Source organism: Myotis davidii, unplaced genomic scaffold, assembly GCF_000327345.1.
Source record: "Myotis davidii unplaced genomic scaffold, ASM32734v1 scaffold327, whole genome shotgun sequence".
NCBI lineage: Eukaryota > Metazoa > Chordata > Mammalia > Chiroptera > Vespertilionidae > Myotis > Myotis davidii.
In genome coordinates this window covers 5468780-5484496 of record NW_006298628.1, presented here as the reverse complement: position 1 = coordinate 5484496, position 15717 = coordinate 5468780, and the positions used below count along the sequence as shown (strand labels likewise).

The following is a 15717-nucleotide window of genomic DNA, read 5'->3' as shown; positions in this document are numbered from 1 at the left end:
TTGAGCAAATCACTCTATCTATAGTCTTCTATTTACTTAGCTCTTTTAAAAAATATATTTTATTGATTTTGTACAGAGAGGAAGGGAGAGGGATAGAGAGCCAGAAACATCAATGAGAGAGAAACATTGATCAGCTGCCTCCCGCACACCCCCCACTGGGGATGTGCCCACAACCAAGGTACATGCCCTTGACCAGAATCGAACCTGGGACCCTTGAGTCCACAGGCCGACGCTCTAAACACTGAGCCAACCTTACTATAAAATCGTTTTATGCTTTGCACCTAGTAAGAGCTCAATAAATACGTGTCGATGTGACTGCTCCACTGCCAGGAAACAAGTCGTCTGTTCTAACAAGTCATATAACCAGGAGACTAGAGAACAGAAATGCAGCTTTCCTGTGCCGCGTGTCCCGCGGAAATGACTCTTGGTGCATCTCTTACAGATAGTGGACGGCAAGCTGACCAATGCTCAGGTGTTTCTTCTGCTTGACAACGCCAGGATGGCAGTGGACGACTTCAACCTCAAGTAAGTCCCTTCCTCAGTGTGTGGGGGGGTTGGAGGGGGGTTGGGGGCGGGTATTATTTGGTGTATTTTTTTGTTTTGTTTTGTGGGTTGTTCTTGTTCTTGTTTGTGCTTTCCAGAGAAAACTTATCTCACCATTAGCTACATGTAAAAATCTTACTGGACTATAATTAAAAGGCAAACAAGAATAAATACTTGGCTGGACCCTAATTTAAATAAATCAGATGATAAAACACACTTTTTGTTGTGAGGAAATTTGAATAAGAACCAAAAATTAGATGACATTAAAGAGTTGTTTTTTGCCCTAGCTGGTTTGGATCAGTCCGGGTTCGACACCGGATAGAACATTGGCCTGAGGACCGAAGGGTCACGGGTTCAATACCGGTCAAGGGCATATACCAAGGTTGTAGGCTCCTCCCCTGCTCAGCCCTGGTCAGGGCACATGCAGGAGGCAACCAATCTATGAGTTTCTCTCACATCACTATTTTTCTCTGTCTTTCCTTCTCTCTTCCATTCTCTCTAAAAATCAATGAAAAAGTATTGTTGGGTGAGGATTTTTAAAAAAATAAATAAATCTTTGCAATAAACCTGTAAGATGGGGGTGTTTAAAAAAGGGAGTTTTTAATGTTTTAGGTGAGATAATGTTATTATCCTTATTTAGAAAGATGTATTTTTCTTAAAAGATGCATTCAGAAGCATTTAGGGGTGAAATGTTACGTCTAAAATTTACATTAAAATACAAAATGAAATACAGATGAAGCAAATATGGCAAACTGTGAATGACTGCTAAATCTAGGTGATGGGCACATGGCTGTTCATTATTTTATTCTATTTTTAAAAATAACATTGAGTCACCATTATAGAAAAATATGCATGAAACACACATATAAAGAATAAATGGTCTGTATTAATTGTTTTTCCATTAAACCTAAAAAGTATGCATCACCTCTAAACGAAGGTGAATCCTTACAAAGACTGCAGCCTTCCAACAACAGGTGTACCCTTTTTTTCCTTCTAACCAAAGATATGAAAATGAACACTCCTTCAAGAAAGACTTAGAAATTGGAGTGGAGAGTCTCCGAAAGACCCTGGATGATCTAACCATTGTCACAACAGACCTGGAACAGGAGGTCGAGGGGTTGAGGAAAGAGCTCATCCTCATGAAGAAGCGCCATGAGCAGGTAGGACTCCCCAGCAACCACCAGCTCGGCTCCTAATGGGCACATCTTAGGTGATCCAATAGCTACAGAAGAAACTGCTACCTCTATGCCAGTTCTATTGTCCTTGAACCTAAATAATCATCAGGAACCATATACACATCTAACTTTTCCAATTCCAAGGTTATCTACTCAGATGTCAAATACAACAGCCAAAATACAATCACAATTAACAATAGATGGGTCAACAATTTTAATATGCAATGTTTACCTAGGTTTGATTGTTATAAAGTACTGCCCAGTGGTTGAGCATCAACCCATGCACCAAAAGGTCACCGGTTCGATTCCTGGTCAGGGCACATGCCCTGGTTACCAGTTCAATCCCCAGTACAGGTTGTGCAGGAGGCAGCAGCTGGTAGATGTTTCTATCTCATTGATATTTCTATCTCTCTTCCTCTCCCTTCCTCTAAAATCAATAAAAACGTTTTAAAAATAACGTAGGAATAAATGCGTGAGACTTAACCTCCTTTATTGACCCAATGTGCAGCAAATTGAGGGCCAACAGAATAAAGAGAATCTGCTACTAACCAAGCTATATATGACTAGTAGCAAAAATTAAGAATCCTAATTTCCAGAAACATTTAACCAACTTTTGAAAAGTTACCATCCATCTAAAGTCCCTGAGATATTGATAAAATGATAGAAAAACAATCCCTATTTTAGGCAAACAAAATTGATTATGAACATCAAAGCTAGTTAGACAATGACTGTTAACCCTTTCCTGTGGTTCCTTGGTTTTCATGATATCCCATGGGTGTCAGCCCTCCAGAATCCTAATGCACTGATGAGATTTTAAAAGCCTCTTTGCTTGTGGCTTTGGATTACTGAACTGCTTCCCCAAAGCTTTGGTCTACATCCTGAAATGTTCACCTGCTTAGTTGTGTCATCACTTCACCCCTAAACATTTGCTGAAGAGGACTTTACACACTATGTACGCGTAATTCTCGCTGAAACATTTTTAGCCAGGGATTAAGTCAGTAATCATAGAGGCCATACAGTTACCTGTCTGGTGCTATTCTTTATTTTACAAAAGTATAAAAGGAAAAATTCATATAATGTTTTGTCATCGATAACGAATAACTGAGAGGCCAAACCACACCAGTGAAAGAGTAGCACCCACAGGAGCTGAAATTTTTAAAAGATCCATTCACTGCTGCCAATCAACACACTGCCTTCTGATGCTCACAGCCCATTCATTTTCTCTCTCTGTTATTAAACAGGAAATGGAGGGACAGCCTGTGCCAAATGACTTCAAGGTCAACGTGAAGCTGAATACCACCCCGGGGGAAGATCTGATTAAGATCCTGGAGGACATGAGGCAAGAATACGAGTTTATGATAAAGAAGAAACATCGAGACTTGGATGCTTGGTATAAAGAGCAGGTAAAGAAAAGTGTCCGAACTCCCCAAAGGCTCCATTTCCATGTGGCCCACTGCCAACGCCTCTGCTCTTTGCCCGGTCACAGTCAGCAGCCATTGCCCAGGAGACCGCCGGTCCCACAGCTGTGCAGAGCAACCAGGGCAACATCCATGAGCTGAAGCGCACTTTCCAGGCCCTGGAGATTGACCTGCAGGCGCAGCGCAACAGGGTGAGTCTGAGCTAGGACAATCCTGAGTCAGGTACTGTCAGCGCGAGGAGGTAAGGAACAGAGCAGGGCAGGCACCTTGTGCCCCGTCCCAGATGAGCAGCAGAAACAACAAATGCCACAGACGGGCAGCAGAGCTGTCAAGAGAACCTGGCACCAAGGTTTTACGCCAAGAAAATGGGCTTCAAAAGTCCAGACACCTTCAAAAGTCCAACTCCTGGCTGCCCACGTCCCCAACCTATGGGTCAGCCTGCTTCCCCTCTTTGCATTCCCAGCAGCCACCAAGACACCTCGCAGAGTGGTCGGCGGATTCTAACTGCTCAGCAAGCACACGTTATTGAATCAATAAAGCCGTCAGCCAATTAATGTCAGAAAAGGCGTTTCCTCTTTCAGAAATCTGCTTTGGAAAACATGTTGTCGGAGACCCAGTCTCGGTACTCCTGCCAGCTCCAGGACATGCAACGCGTCATCTCCCACTACGAGGAGGAACTGCTGCAGCTGCGCCGTGACCTGGAGCGGCAGAACGGCGAATACAAGGTCCTCCTGGGCATCAAAACCCACCTCGAGAAGGAAATCTCCACCTACCGCCAGCTACTGGAGGGCGAGGGCCAAGGGTGAGGCAAAGGCTGGCAGAGGAGGGCGCAAAGGGCACCCCTGTGCCCTACGGTTCTGTTAGCAATCGTCACTCTAGAGCAAAGAGGTTTATGTTGAATTTCTCCTGAAGACACTGAGATCAGATTGTATTTCGTTAAGCAGAAAGTTTTAACATGTTAAGCGCCATGGCAGTCACCAGTGACTGACACGATACTTTTCGTCCAGAAGACAAAACAGGCTGGGCGCTTAACGTGTGAATTAATCAGGATTACTCCCAGGACACTGGGATTTGAGGTCAACGGTTGAAATTAATATATTAAAATCTCGAGAAAGAAACAAGAAGGGATAGCTCTAGTGTTTCCCAGTGAGGATACACACAATTCGGGCTCCAAAAAAACAGGAGATTAGGGGAATATTTTAGCCTAACAGCAGGAAGAGATTCATAAGAGAGTTAGGTACCTAGATTTTCAATCTATTATTTCTGACTACCTTGGGAAGTAGTTGTCCACAGAAAGGGCACAGACATTTTATAATCCAAGAGTAGGAGTTATAGTTTTTTAAAAATGCATAAATTTCTCAAGAAGCCCAGGGTTCTGGGCTTCAGACCCAGACCCTGGAAAGGATCCTGATGAAGGTGCTGCCTGCAGGTGGCTAGGAGGATGGGTCATGAGACTTCTCTGCCCCCAGGGTTAGTGGAAGGCAGCACTCCCTGCCCTCTGGGTCCAGGAGGGTTCTTCCATGACCTCATGACCTAGGACTAGCTCAGAGAATCATCCTCATTAGATGGGTACAAATTTACAAGCAGGCAAAGGAAGCCAGTTCAACGTAAGACGTTTTTATGATTACTGCTAATACTAAAATGAGCTTTAATCTTTATTACTTTTATAGAACAACAGAGGAATCTAAGCTGAGCGCGAGAGGTAAATAAATTTCTTCCATTGTTTGAATCTACTTTTTAAAACTAAATCAGCATACTTATCCATTCTGTAGTATTCATCATCTTTAGTGTACTCCCAAATGCCCTGTATTCAATTTTTATTTTACTCCTGAATTTTTAATTAAATTAACAAATGAGATGATACAAAGTGAGCTCTCAATATTGTCCTCAACAGTATATATGAAAGCTCTTTGCAAGTGGTAGATAAAAAATAATCATTAATGTTATTATGTCTCTATCAACTAATGGAGGCTGTTTATTACACTCCGAAGAGAATACAAGGAAATGGTATCAGGTAATTTCCCAAACTGTCTTGTGTTGAACATCAGTGCCCCATGAGATTTTAACTGGGTATTATGAAAGACAACAGTGTTCTGTGACCGGATAAGACCTATCCTCTTTGTGAAGAGCCATGTTGTGTTTCAGTACATTAAAGATGAAACAATGTTGGAAAGGCACTTTTCAGAGAAGAAAAGGAACAAGAATGGGAAAGAATGACAAAAGTTCTATTTTGTTTAACCCAGTGTTCCCTAACGTCTTTGACCTGGGAACTCTACTTTCGCAGATAGCCTTTAACACCTCACAGAAAAATTCTAAGAAACCAGTCTGGAACAAGTGGCACTTTCTGAGTAGTTTGTGGTAAAAATATCCTAAGGCACTAGAGCATCGGTTCTCAACCTGTGGGTCGCGACCCCTTTGGGGGTCAAAGGACCCTTTCACAGGGGTCGCCTAAGACCATCCTGCATATCAGATATTTACATTACGATTCATAACAGTAGCAACATTACAGTTATGAAGTAGCAATGAAAATAATTTTATGGTTGGGTCACAACGTGAGAAACTGTATTTAAAGGGTCAGAAGGTTGAGAGCCACTGCACTAGAGATTCAGAGACTCAGACTTCAAGTAACCATCACAGAACAGGTGGTCAAACTGCTACCCCTCTGCAAGATCTCCATAGATGGTCCTTCAGCCTCTCTCCTTACCCAAACCCAGGGATGCGGAACCCCATACTGAATGGGATGGCCCAATTTACTGTTGGAGAGGTTTGATTTTAACCAAGTTCTCCCTTAACATGTATCTCTGTTAATGGTTTCAATTCTTCCCCTCCTCCTACCCCCAGTTTAGAATCAATTTATGGATGTGTCAACAGGCACTTATTCAAATCAATCGTATTTTTGAATACAGTGACCAAAATAAACATCCCTGGCTTATTGCCATCCCTCACATGGGAAGCTTGCTAGATCTTAAAATGAGGTACCCAGAATGGCTTTTAGTACTCCATACACTCACGGAGTCATGGTGGACGTGCTACAAAACCCACATGAGCAATCGGGCTCCTCCAGTGCTTGTGGTCAGTGATTAGACTCTGTATCAGGCATGCCTAGATTGAAGGTCTTGACCCCTAGAAGATGGCACTGCCCAGACACCCTCATTCCTTAGAGGGTGGGAAGAATAACCTTTTCACTCCAGCAGGGACCACCATATTGGGTAGTGATCATTTTGGAAGTCACAGAGAGCATAACGGGTGCTGAAAACAGCACAGTTCAGATGGTGGGGGAAGCATGGCACTGACCTCTCTTCATTGCTTTCCCTCAGCAGCTGTAGCGCCCAAGATCAAGACCATCACACGGGAGAGCATCAATGGAAGAATAATTTATTCTCAAGTGAATGAGATCCAAAAGTCTGCATGAGGCTAATAAAAGTTTCTGCCTGTGGTAAAAACTATTTTTCTGCAATGGAGAGTCCCTTCCTTGCCCAGACACAAACGGGTGAGTCCTAAGAGGTATCCTTGGAGTTATCAAACTCAACAACATTTTTCTCTGTAACCATCTCATCAGACATCCCATAATGATCTTAATATACTGCTGTACTTTTGAATCAGAGTATGAGTTCATGAGCTTAAAGCTCTACTTTCCCACTGCAATCTTCAGAGTCCATCACTGTGTATCTGTTTTATAGCCAATAAACCTCCATGCAGCTGCATCATGTCTCCTTTATATCATCAGGCAAGACAAGACCCCAGGTCTCCTCTTAACCAGGGCTACTCGGAGCATGGTCCATAAAAGACCCACGGGGACCTTAATGCTCTGAACATGTCCACAGCAGCCAAGCACTGGGTAGAACTGTTACCCTGCAGCCATGCAACGTAGGGACAAGATGTGGCTCGTGAGCCTCTCCAGACTTCCGCCAACAAGAAGGACGGAAACAGAAAAGGAGGCCCAGAAAGCCTCACTTAGAATGAGAGAGGGCCAAAAATTATTTTAACTCACATAAAAAGTATTAATTAATTCGTTAAAAGCTTAAGGGCCTAACAGCGAGTTACTAGTAACATTAGCAAAGGAAATTCAGGGGGAAAAAATTCTTATAACAGATAGAAACTAAGACCCAAAAGAGGAAGTGACTTGTCCAATATCCAAATTATAAATATCAGGATCTGGAGTATTGTATTGAGGTGTCCCACAGAATGGGTAAGTATGCTGATTTATTTTTAAAAAGTAGATTCAAACAATGGAAGAAATTTATTTCTCTCTCGCGCTCAGCTTAGATTTCTCTGCTGTTCTATAAAAGTAATAAAGATTAAAGCTCGCTTTAGTATTAGCAATAATCATAAATTTATGTTTAAGGAATGTAGCATTTGTAAGCTGGTGGAGTGGTGATAAGGCTAAAAAGGGGGCAAGGACTAGAATTATGTTGGGAAAAGACAAATAAGGGAAAAGGAGCCAAGGAAGTTTCCTTCGCATAGAGGCTCTCAAACTTGGCTGCACCGCAGGATCAGCTGGGGAAATTTTTAAATTCTAATGCCCAAGCCATGTTATAGATCAATTAAATTAAGGGTTTGAAGGTTGGGACCAAGGGATCAATATAAAGATTCCCAAAGAAAATGCAATGTGACTAATGGGAACATCTAAGTAAATTCTTCCTTAAAGAAATAACAGATAAGTATTCCCCAAATACATATTTCATATTCATCTACTAATTAATTAGGCATCGCATGTAAGTTCAAATGGAAAAAAAATAGAAGCATTAGAAGAAAACATATTGAACGCTCTTATTTAAGGGATGAGGAAGCTAAAGTCTAGAGAGGTTAGCCAAGCCCTCCTGGAACTCAGATCTCATTTCTACCTATTTGTAACCTACAAGTAACATCTCTGACATATGGAAACATCAGTACTGAAGAAAGCATCACATGATTTTAAAAATGCTAGCAAATTAAAAATAACAATTCTAAATGTGTGAATTATTGAAAAGCCAAAAATAATTAAGGAATAAGCTCTTAAATTGAAATCAATTTGTAAAAATGCCATGAATTTTAAAAAAAAAAAAAAGTAAGCCTAACATAATTACTAGAAGTTGGATAGTTTTCTTTCTTTCTTTTTTTTTTTTTAACAGATGGCCTTACATTATTTAACATACTATATGTAGCGGGGGGATTTTTAACAGTTTAGATTGTTTCAAATAATATAGCATACCATTTCTTTGGGACAAAAGTAACATAATTCCAAAAATACCTTTTACGAACATCAGCAATATTATAACATAGTTACATTACACCAGCTTAGCCTTTCACAATTGAAACTGGATACTAAATAACAGTATATTCTGAGTATGCAGTAGTTATTAGTGGGCCCAATGAATCCATACCACCAGGACTCATGCTTTTCAGTATTCTCTCCCACATTTACTCTGGGTTTGGCCATGTGGCTTGATTTGGCCAATGGAATATTAGCAAACACAATACAAGCAGAGGTTTAATAAATGCTTTCCCATTGGGGCTTATTTCCTTGGAATGCTCCTGCTAAGAAGTAGCTACCATGTAAGTTCATTCACCCTGAGACTACCATGCTGTATGAAAGCCCAAGCCAGCCTCCTGCAGAAGCCACATGGAGGAAAACTGAGGAGCCCAGCCAACAGCCATACTGAAGCTCCAGACTGACCCTGATCAAGCCATTCTGGCTGGTTCCCAGACAGTCGAGCCAACCCAACTGAAGTCCCACACATCACAGAGCAGAGATAAACCAGTCCCGGTATTCTGAATCTGAAATTCTGACCCATAGAATTATGAATAAATATGTTGTATTTTTAAACCAGTAAGTTTTGGGCATCATTTTCCATGTGGCAATGGATAAGCAAAACGAAGTATTTAAAATATTAGAGTCTATTATTTGCTGATTTAAGGCTAGTTCACTAGCATCCTGCCAAACTTTTGACCAGAATTTTAGTCATTTTAACACTGAAATGGATCTCTACAGAAGTCTTGGTCCAATGACCACAGATGAAGCACCAAAGCTTCCAAGAAAAAAAAAAAAAAACCAAAGCCTTCCCTCTTCAAAGATGGCAGAGTAAAGCCATTGCCCATGAATGATCATAACTCCCCTCTCTGCCTCTTCACAAGTGGAATCCAAGCAGTGCAACTCCAACAAGGAGAATAGGACAGTCCCTGCTCTTTACTAGAGCATGCTGGGTTGCCCAGGTAAATCTTCTCCTTCTTATCTTGGAGTTTCGATTTCTTTTGATTCTGTCTTTAAGTTCCTCATTCCAGGGACATTAACAACAAGTTCTCTATAAATGTTTATGCATACAGTAAGTATCACACATATCAAGAGTTTCACTGAAAGGTGACCTCTTTTCAATGTAGATAAGAAATGCTCTTCTTCGCCAAGAAACTATAAGGCCTGTACAGATTAAGATAATCCTGATTATCAAGTAGTTCTTAATTATAATGTTTAAGTTTTTAAGTCATTAAGACCCTTGACTATTGGCCATTCACTCTAGGTATATTTCTTCACAATGGTGTACTTTAAATGCTATCCTCTTATATGGCCTTTAACCAATAAATACTTTTAAGATTTTTGGTGTTTTTTATACATCCCCTAAGTGTTTTATTGGTTATTTGTGTATCATTTGTGTTTCTCCATCATACTACATGCCTGAGATCATTCCCTTTGTGTAACTCATTCCCCATTTCATTTATTCTATTACAACATCTATAAGTCACCACCATCTTTCTGAAGAGGATTCAAGAATTTCTAAAAAATATTTGCAGTTAGGTCATGCAAAAAGGAAAACAAGACAGTGTCTCTGACATACTTCACCATCTGAAGGCCTAACCATACTTAGAAGTTTTACTGAAGAACCGTGTGTGTGTGTGTGTGTGTGTGTGTGTGTGTGTGATACCAATACATGGACTGTGCTACTCACCAAAACTAGTCTTTAAAATTTAAATTAGGAGCCATCTAATAAAATTATGAGTCATCTAACAAAAACTCCAAGTCAATTTATATTAAATTTTGAAGTGTGCATACACAACATAATACTCATGCATGTGACAAACATACACACATATACTAGAGGAAGTTTTAACAATAACAACTATTGTTTTTTTACTGATTGATTTTAGAGAGAGGAAGGAGAAGGAGGGGGAGGGGAGAGGAGAGAAAAACATCAGCATGCACCCTGACAGGGGATCAAACCTGAAACCTGGGTATGTGCCCAGACCAGGAATTGAACCCACCACTTTGGTGTATGGGATGACGCTCCAACCGAGTCACACAGTAATAACAACTATTCTTGACTGGCATTTGCATTCCTAATCTCATTTAACATTTGTCACAACACCGCAAGGTATTATTATATTCATTTTACAGTTAAGGAAACTGGGACTCATATGGAGTGAATTACTGGATCTGTGGTCATACAGCTTAAAAATGGTGGAATCAGGATTTTACCCAATGTACTTGCTTTTCTACTGTGTCACACAGTTAAAAATGATTGCTGAAGAGTTATGTGAAACCTAAGCACAGGCCACATGTCTTGATGAACTCTTGCTAATGATTTTTATCTTAGGGTGAGAGTCCAGGGATGAGAAATCTGAATATACATGTTACTAGAATAATGCACAAGAGCCAGAAATCTGTAAGGACTAGGGAGAGACAGGGTTTTATAAACAAGAGCCATCACCCAAACCCAAGAGTCACCTTCCCATTACCCAAACCCAAGCATTCAATCTTCTGTGCACAGAAGTAGTCTCTTAACTTGCCACTCCCTTAGCCTAAAACTCTATCAGTTAACACAAGGGAAGAGTTTAGCAAGTTCCCAAACCAGAGGACCTCACCCCTTAATCTTTCCAGTTAGACCTTACACTCATGCCTAGTTTCTATGAAAATGATCACTCCCCAAGCACTTAGAGAACAAAAAAGGAAGACAGAAGACAGTAATGATGGACGGGCCATACTTATACAAACTATGTGAGAAATATTTCATCACAGTCTCATCACAAAAACATACTGTGAAGATTTCTACTTACCATTTCCAACACTCTAGGAAGCAGTAGTTTGGGGTCAATATCTAATTCCGTCTTATAAATATATCAGTGCTTCTTTCTAATAGTGACTGGCTCCATAGTAGACACATGTTAGGAGTCTAAGTATTCTTTGACTGGTCCTTCATTCCACTTCATATGTGAATTTCTTTTTAATGTGCATAGTAACCTGGGGGTCTTCTTAAAAATTCAGATTCTGGGTTTCTAGTAGGTCTGGGTTGGAATCCAAGATTCTGCATTTCTAACAAGCACCCAGATGATGCTGAGATTGATGATTTATAGATCACGCTGAATAGCAAGATTATAGATGAGTTCGATCCATCAGCCATTTGCCATATCCCCTAGCCTAGAAGATTAAAATTCTTATCTAAAAGCCAGCCTCAGTAGGTTTAATACAGATTGAACTAGGTGAAAAATATAGCAGGTAAGGAGGCATCACTAGAATCCCATTAGCATTGTCTTGCTCAAAGCAAGTGAAGCTTGCAAGAACACTGATTAAGGAAGGCTTTGAAAGAAGGTGTTTCTTGGTTCTGGTCAAGAGTAGAAAACAGAATGAAGTCTGGAAACTATAAAGAGATCGATCGCCTTGTCCCAAACTATTCCTGGCTTCAATGCATTGGTATCGCCGTGGAAAGTTCACCACTGCCAGACTCACTGGAGAGGATGAAAATCACCGGTCCACTGTTATCTATTGTGTTAGGTAACACAGCACTAAAAAGTATGCCACTATTACATGTAAGTATTCACTTAGAAAATTCTTTCTAAATTATCTTCAGTTAAGCGAACAATGGTTGAAGTTTTCAGAAAAACAACAATAATTCTGTGAAATGATGTCCTTTTCCACACTAAGCTAACCCAGCTCGGACTGGGTGCTTTCATTAGTGTTACAGATGTTATTCTTTCTTTTCAAGAAATTCACATATGAATTGGAATTAAGGACCAGTCAAAGAATACTTAGGCTCCTCACATGTGTCTACTATGGAGCCAGTCACTATTAGGAAGGCAAAATAAGGAAGTTCATGAAGTCAGAACTTCAGAGAAGGAAATTAAACATACAAAACAGTCCCTTTGCCCAATTGCAATTCCTGTCACCCATAATCATGGTAAATAGTCATGATAATTGGTACCTTTGCTGGTGTTATAAGGAAACTGATTTGAGCTGAGAGACAAAAAAGGAAGCATGTCTCCTCAGTAAAGCTCTTCCTCCTTGAAATTTTCTCCCACACCCAACAAAAACTTCTTAAAGCCATCGTGACCCTCTTACCCAGTTCTACCACGTCAACTCCTAGGACTAGCCTCACACGCTTCTCAAATACCCAGGCATTGCCACACAGCCTTCCCCTGGGGAGGCCCCAGCTTGTTTTTCCAGAGGGCAGCAGTCATTACCTGAATGGCAGGTTTGCGTTGCAAGCTGCCTTAATGTGGGGTTTTGCAGACATCACGCCTGGGTTGTCATTAGTGTCCTCCGAAAATAGTAATCAGCTGGCAGACCAAAAAAGGGCATTCCAAGAAAACATTAATTCAAGTGTTTGGGGAAGCCATGGAAAAATCTAAATTCATTTATGTTTTAGCTATTCAAAGGAAGATTTAACATACACACAAGGGCAATCAGCTAAAAGTTTATGAACTACACTTGCTACAGTGCTGAGTTGGAAGAAGTTACACACCTATGGGTCGGTAGCTCTGGGGAAGGGGGTAGTGTCTTTGATCATTCCTGCCTGGACAGGGGGCTGAGCCTTATTGTAGGGACATGGGGGATTCCATTTCTCACACTGTCCCTTCTTCCTTCTTCTACAAGTTAGGTGCTTAGAAGGCTCATCTATGTCCTCCAGGCATCCTTGCCGCTCTACAGGAGACAAGGCATCATCTGGCTTCCTCCTCTGCCCCCACCTCTAGGTGTGGCTGCACCTAAGGTCAATATGGCCCAAGGGACATGACAGCACTCAAGTCTTCTCTCTTCCCACCAGTCATACTGTCCCTGGGCCAACCAGAGGTTAAAGTGCACAGAACAGGGTTCCGTCAGAGCACACTGAAGCTGCCTCTGAATAGCAGATGGCTAGAGTCAGTTCCCTCCCCCATCGCAGGAAGCAGAAGGAAGAAATACGCCCCCCAATGACAAGCACAGCCCTGCTAACTACTTGTACCCACTTCTACAGTGGCTTCCAGCAGCTGGCGGAAGGAAGCTGGGAGCCGGCACCGTTGGGCAAGACAGAGACCCACCCAGGGGTCCAGACACTGGGCAGGCTGGGTCAGAGGGACCCACAGACACCTGAAGTGGGGGAACAATAGAAGGTGGAGTCCAGGTCAGGGAGTTCAAGGCCGTGATACACAAATATGCTCTTCCAGGAGCTTCCTGGTAGTGGCTGGAATCTGATCCACCCTCCTTCCTCTTCCAGGAGTGTGTAAGGAGGAGAATTCAGAGCTGACTCCCATAACCCTTTGGAAAGAAAACTTCCTAAGTGTTCTCTGCCACACTTAAAGGATCTGCTGCTATGTGGAAGGTGCTCCTGTGCATGTTTGGGGCCCCTCGCAGGGAAAGCCTTGGGGACCTCCCAGAAATTTGCTTCCTACTGGCCCCCAGCTTTGTTCTGGTGCCTCCACGTAACCTCTGACAATTACATGTGTATATAAAATTGTCCTGATATAAAAACACCTTCAGTGCTTCTCTTAGTCACTTCTTGTGTCCTCTCCTCTGTAGTCAGCCCCAGCTACACATTGCTTTGAAGAGAGGGAAAGGGGCAGGTAAGCCCCTTGCTCTCTGAAGTGGAGAGGGGAACGGGTAGTTAAGAGGAGATGAAGAGGGACTAAACCTGCAGGCAGCAACTGTTATCTCCGTTTCCCCCAAACCCACTCAAACTTGGAGGAAACGGAACCCATTCACAGAAAAAGTACAAAGGTGGGTTTGAGGTCAGGCAGTAGATTAAAAAGTTCCAGTTCCTGCTCTTGCAATTATTCCTTCTGGAAGTGCTGGCTCCCTTTACCAAACAACGTGTCGCAGTTTCTTTCGCTCTTGGCATCTATGACCTCCAGGCATCCAAGTAGCTCGTGTATCTTTCAACAGATCAAAAGGCAGAAAGAAAAATGTTCTTGGATCAACTCCTAGAAAACTCTGAGACCAGATTTTCCAGGGGCCTTTCAGGCCAGTCAGTGCCTGTTATTTTACGCTGTGGCATCTTTCTTTTAAAACGATAAATGGAAAGATGAAAATTCACAATTCCAGCAGCATTGGTTTCTAAATTGCTGTGTTACCTACTTAAAAACGCCTGTGGACTTCTGTCATCTGTTCTGCTTCCCGGGCCCCTGCCTTTCTCTCATGGAAAACAGAAAGCCTGAGCTCTCCAACCACGGGGCAACGGCGCTTGTCAGAACACTGTAAGGGGTCAGACATCAATTCCAATAGCAGTGGAACCAGATGGACATTAAGATTCAATTATTTCCTTGCTAATTAGAAAGAGGTTTTTTTTTTTTAAAAAAAAAAAAAAAGTATTTGTGTTTATGAAGAATATAAAATAAACCTATATGAAAGATAGTAAGTGGTTTTTCAATATTTACAGAAAGCTATAGGATAGCCAAATCATAAAGTGTCATTAGCACACAGCTACCCCACTTGTTTACATGTTTTCTGTGGCTGCTTTTGGGGTTACAACAGCAGAGTTGAATAGTTGTAACAGAGTCCCTCTGGCCCACAAAGCCTAAAATATTTTCCATCTGGCCTTTTCAGATAAAACAATTAATTGCCAACCCCCACTTCTATGCATACGAGGGTGGGAGAAAATGAGTTGAAATGACATCAAGAAGAGTGAGGCCCATCTGTATCAACACCTCTGCCAGGGCACGGGGACCGGCCTTTAAACCTTCCCTAGAACTGAGAGGGCCTTTGACCCCTTGCCCACTACTAAACATGAGCATGACTAATTTCAAGAATAACTAGGTAGTTCAGGACTGGTGTAACAATTTAAAAGATTGAAAAGTATCTGCTGTTTCCCAGGTGATTCATGCTTATTGCAAAAAATAAAAATCAGATAAAGAATATATTTTGCTTTTTACTTTAAAATTGTAGAGTTTCCCAAATACTTTGATTGGTCAACTGTTGCTCACCAAAAAGTAATGCTGTCCTTTGCAAGATGCCAATTGAACACAGAAAGAAGGATGGTAATGACTCACAAACGTGGGTTTCAATAGGAACACTGGAAGGGTTGCTTTAGCCTTTATTAGATATGAAGAGAGTGCCCCCTGCTGCCCAGAAAGGCCACTTGAGCCTGAACTCAATATTTTTCCTGATTTGGGCTCTCAGGTTGGACAAGGATCAACACAGCCTTGCAAAGAAATAAAGGAATATCAAACATTCACAATTCATGGCCCAAGGCATGGTAGCAACTTTAAATCTCAGTACATAGTTTGTATAACATGTATGGTAGCAAAGAACACCCACCAAAACGAAATCACCAGGTTTTTGTTTCTCTCCCTTAAGCCTGCCTCCCTACCAAAAATGAAAATAAAACTACGTACTGTCTTCTACAACCACAACACAAATTCCTTTA

At 41.5% G+C, this 15717-nt stretch overlaps 1 protein-coding gene across 3 annotated transcripts in view; it reads left to right on the top strand.

Moving 5' to 3' along the window:
* The window catches only part of KRT23 (keratin 23, type I), an 11614-nt gene extending 4774 nt beyond the window's left edge, over positions 1-6840 (top strand). Inside the window, exons 2-8 of one of the 3 annotated variants that reach the window (XM_006774357.2) lie at positions 443-525; positions 1547-1703; positions 2960-3121; positions 3205-3327; positions 3718-3938; positions 4807-4838; positions 6457-6840. In XM_006774357.2, the coding sequence (XP_006774420.1) occupies positions 443-525; positions 1547-1703; positions 2960-3121; positions 3205-3327; positions 3718-3938; positions 4807-4838; positions 6457-6548 (870 nt within the window). In that variant the 3' untranslated portion in view covers positions 6549-6840. Of the gene's footprint in view, positions 1-442; positions 526-1546; positions 1704-2959; positions 3122-3204; positions 3328-3717; positions 3939-4806; positions 4839-6453 lie in introns of all 3 variants that reach the window. The other 2 variants (XM_006774356.2, XM_015570917.1) reach the window with 2 other exon arrangements.
* The last annotated feature ends 8877 nt before the right edge of the window (positions 6841-15717 follow it).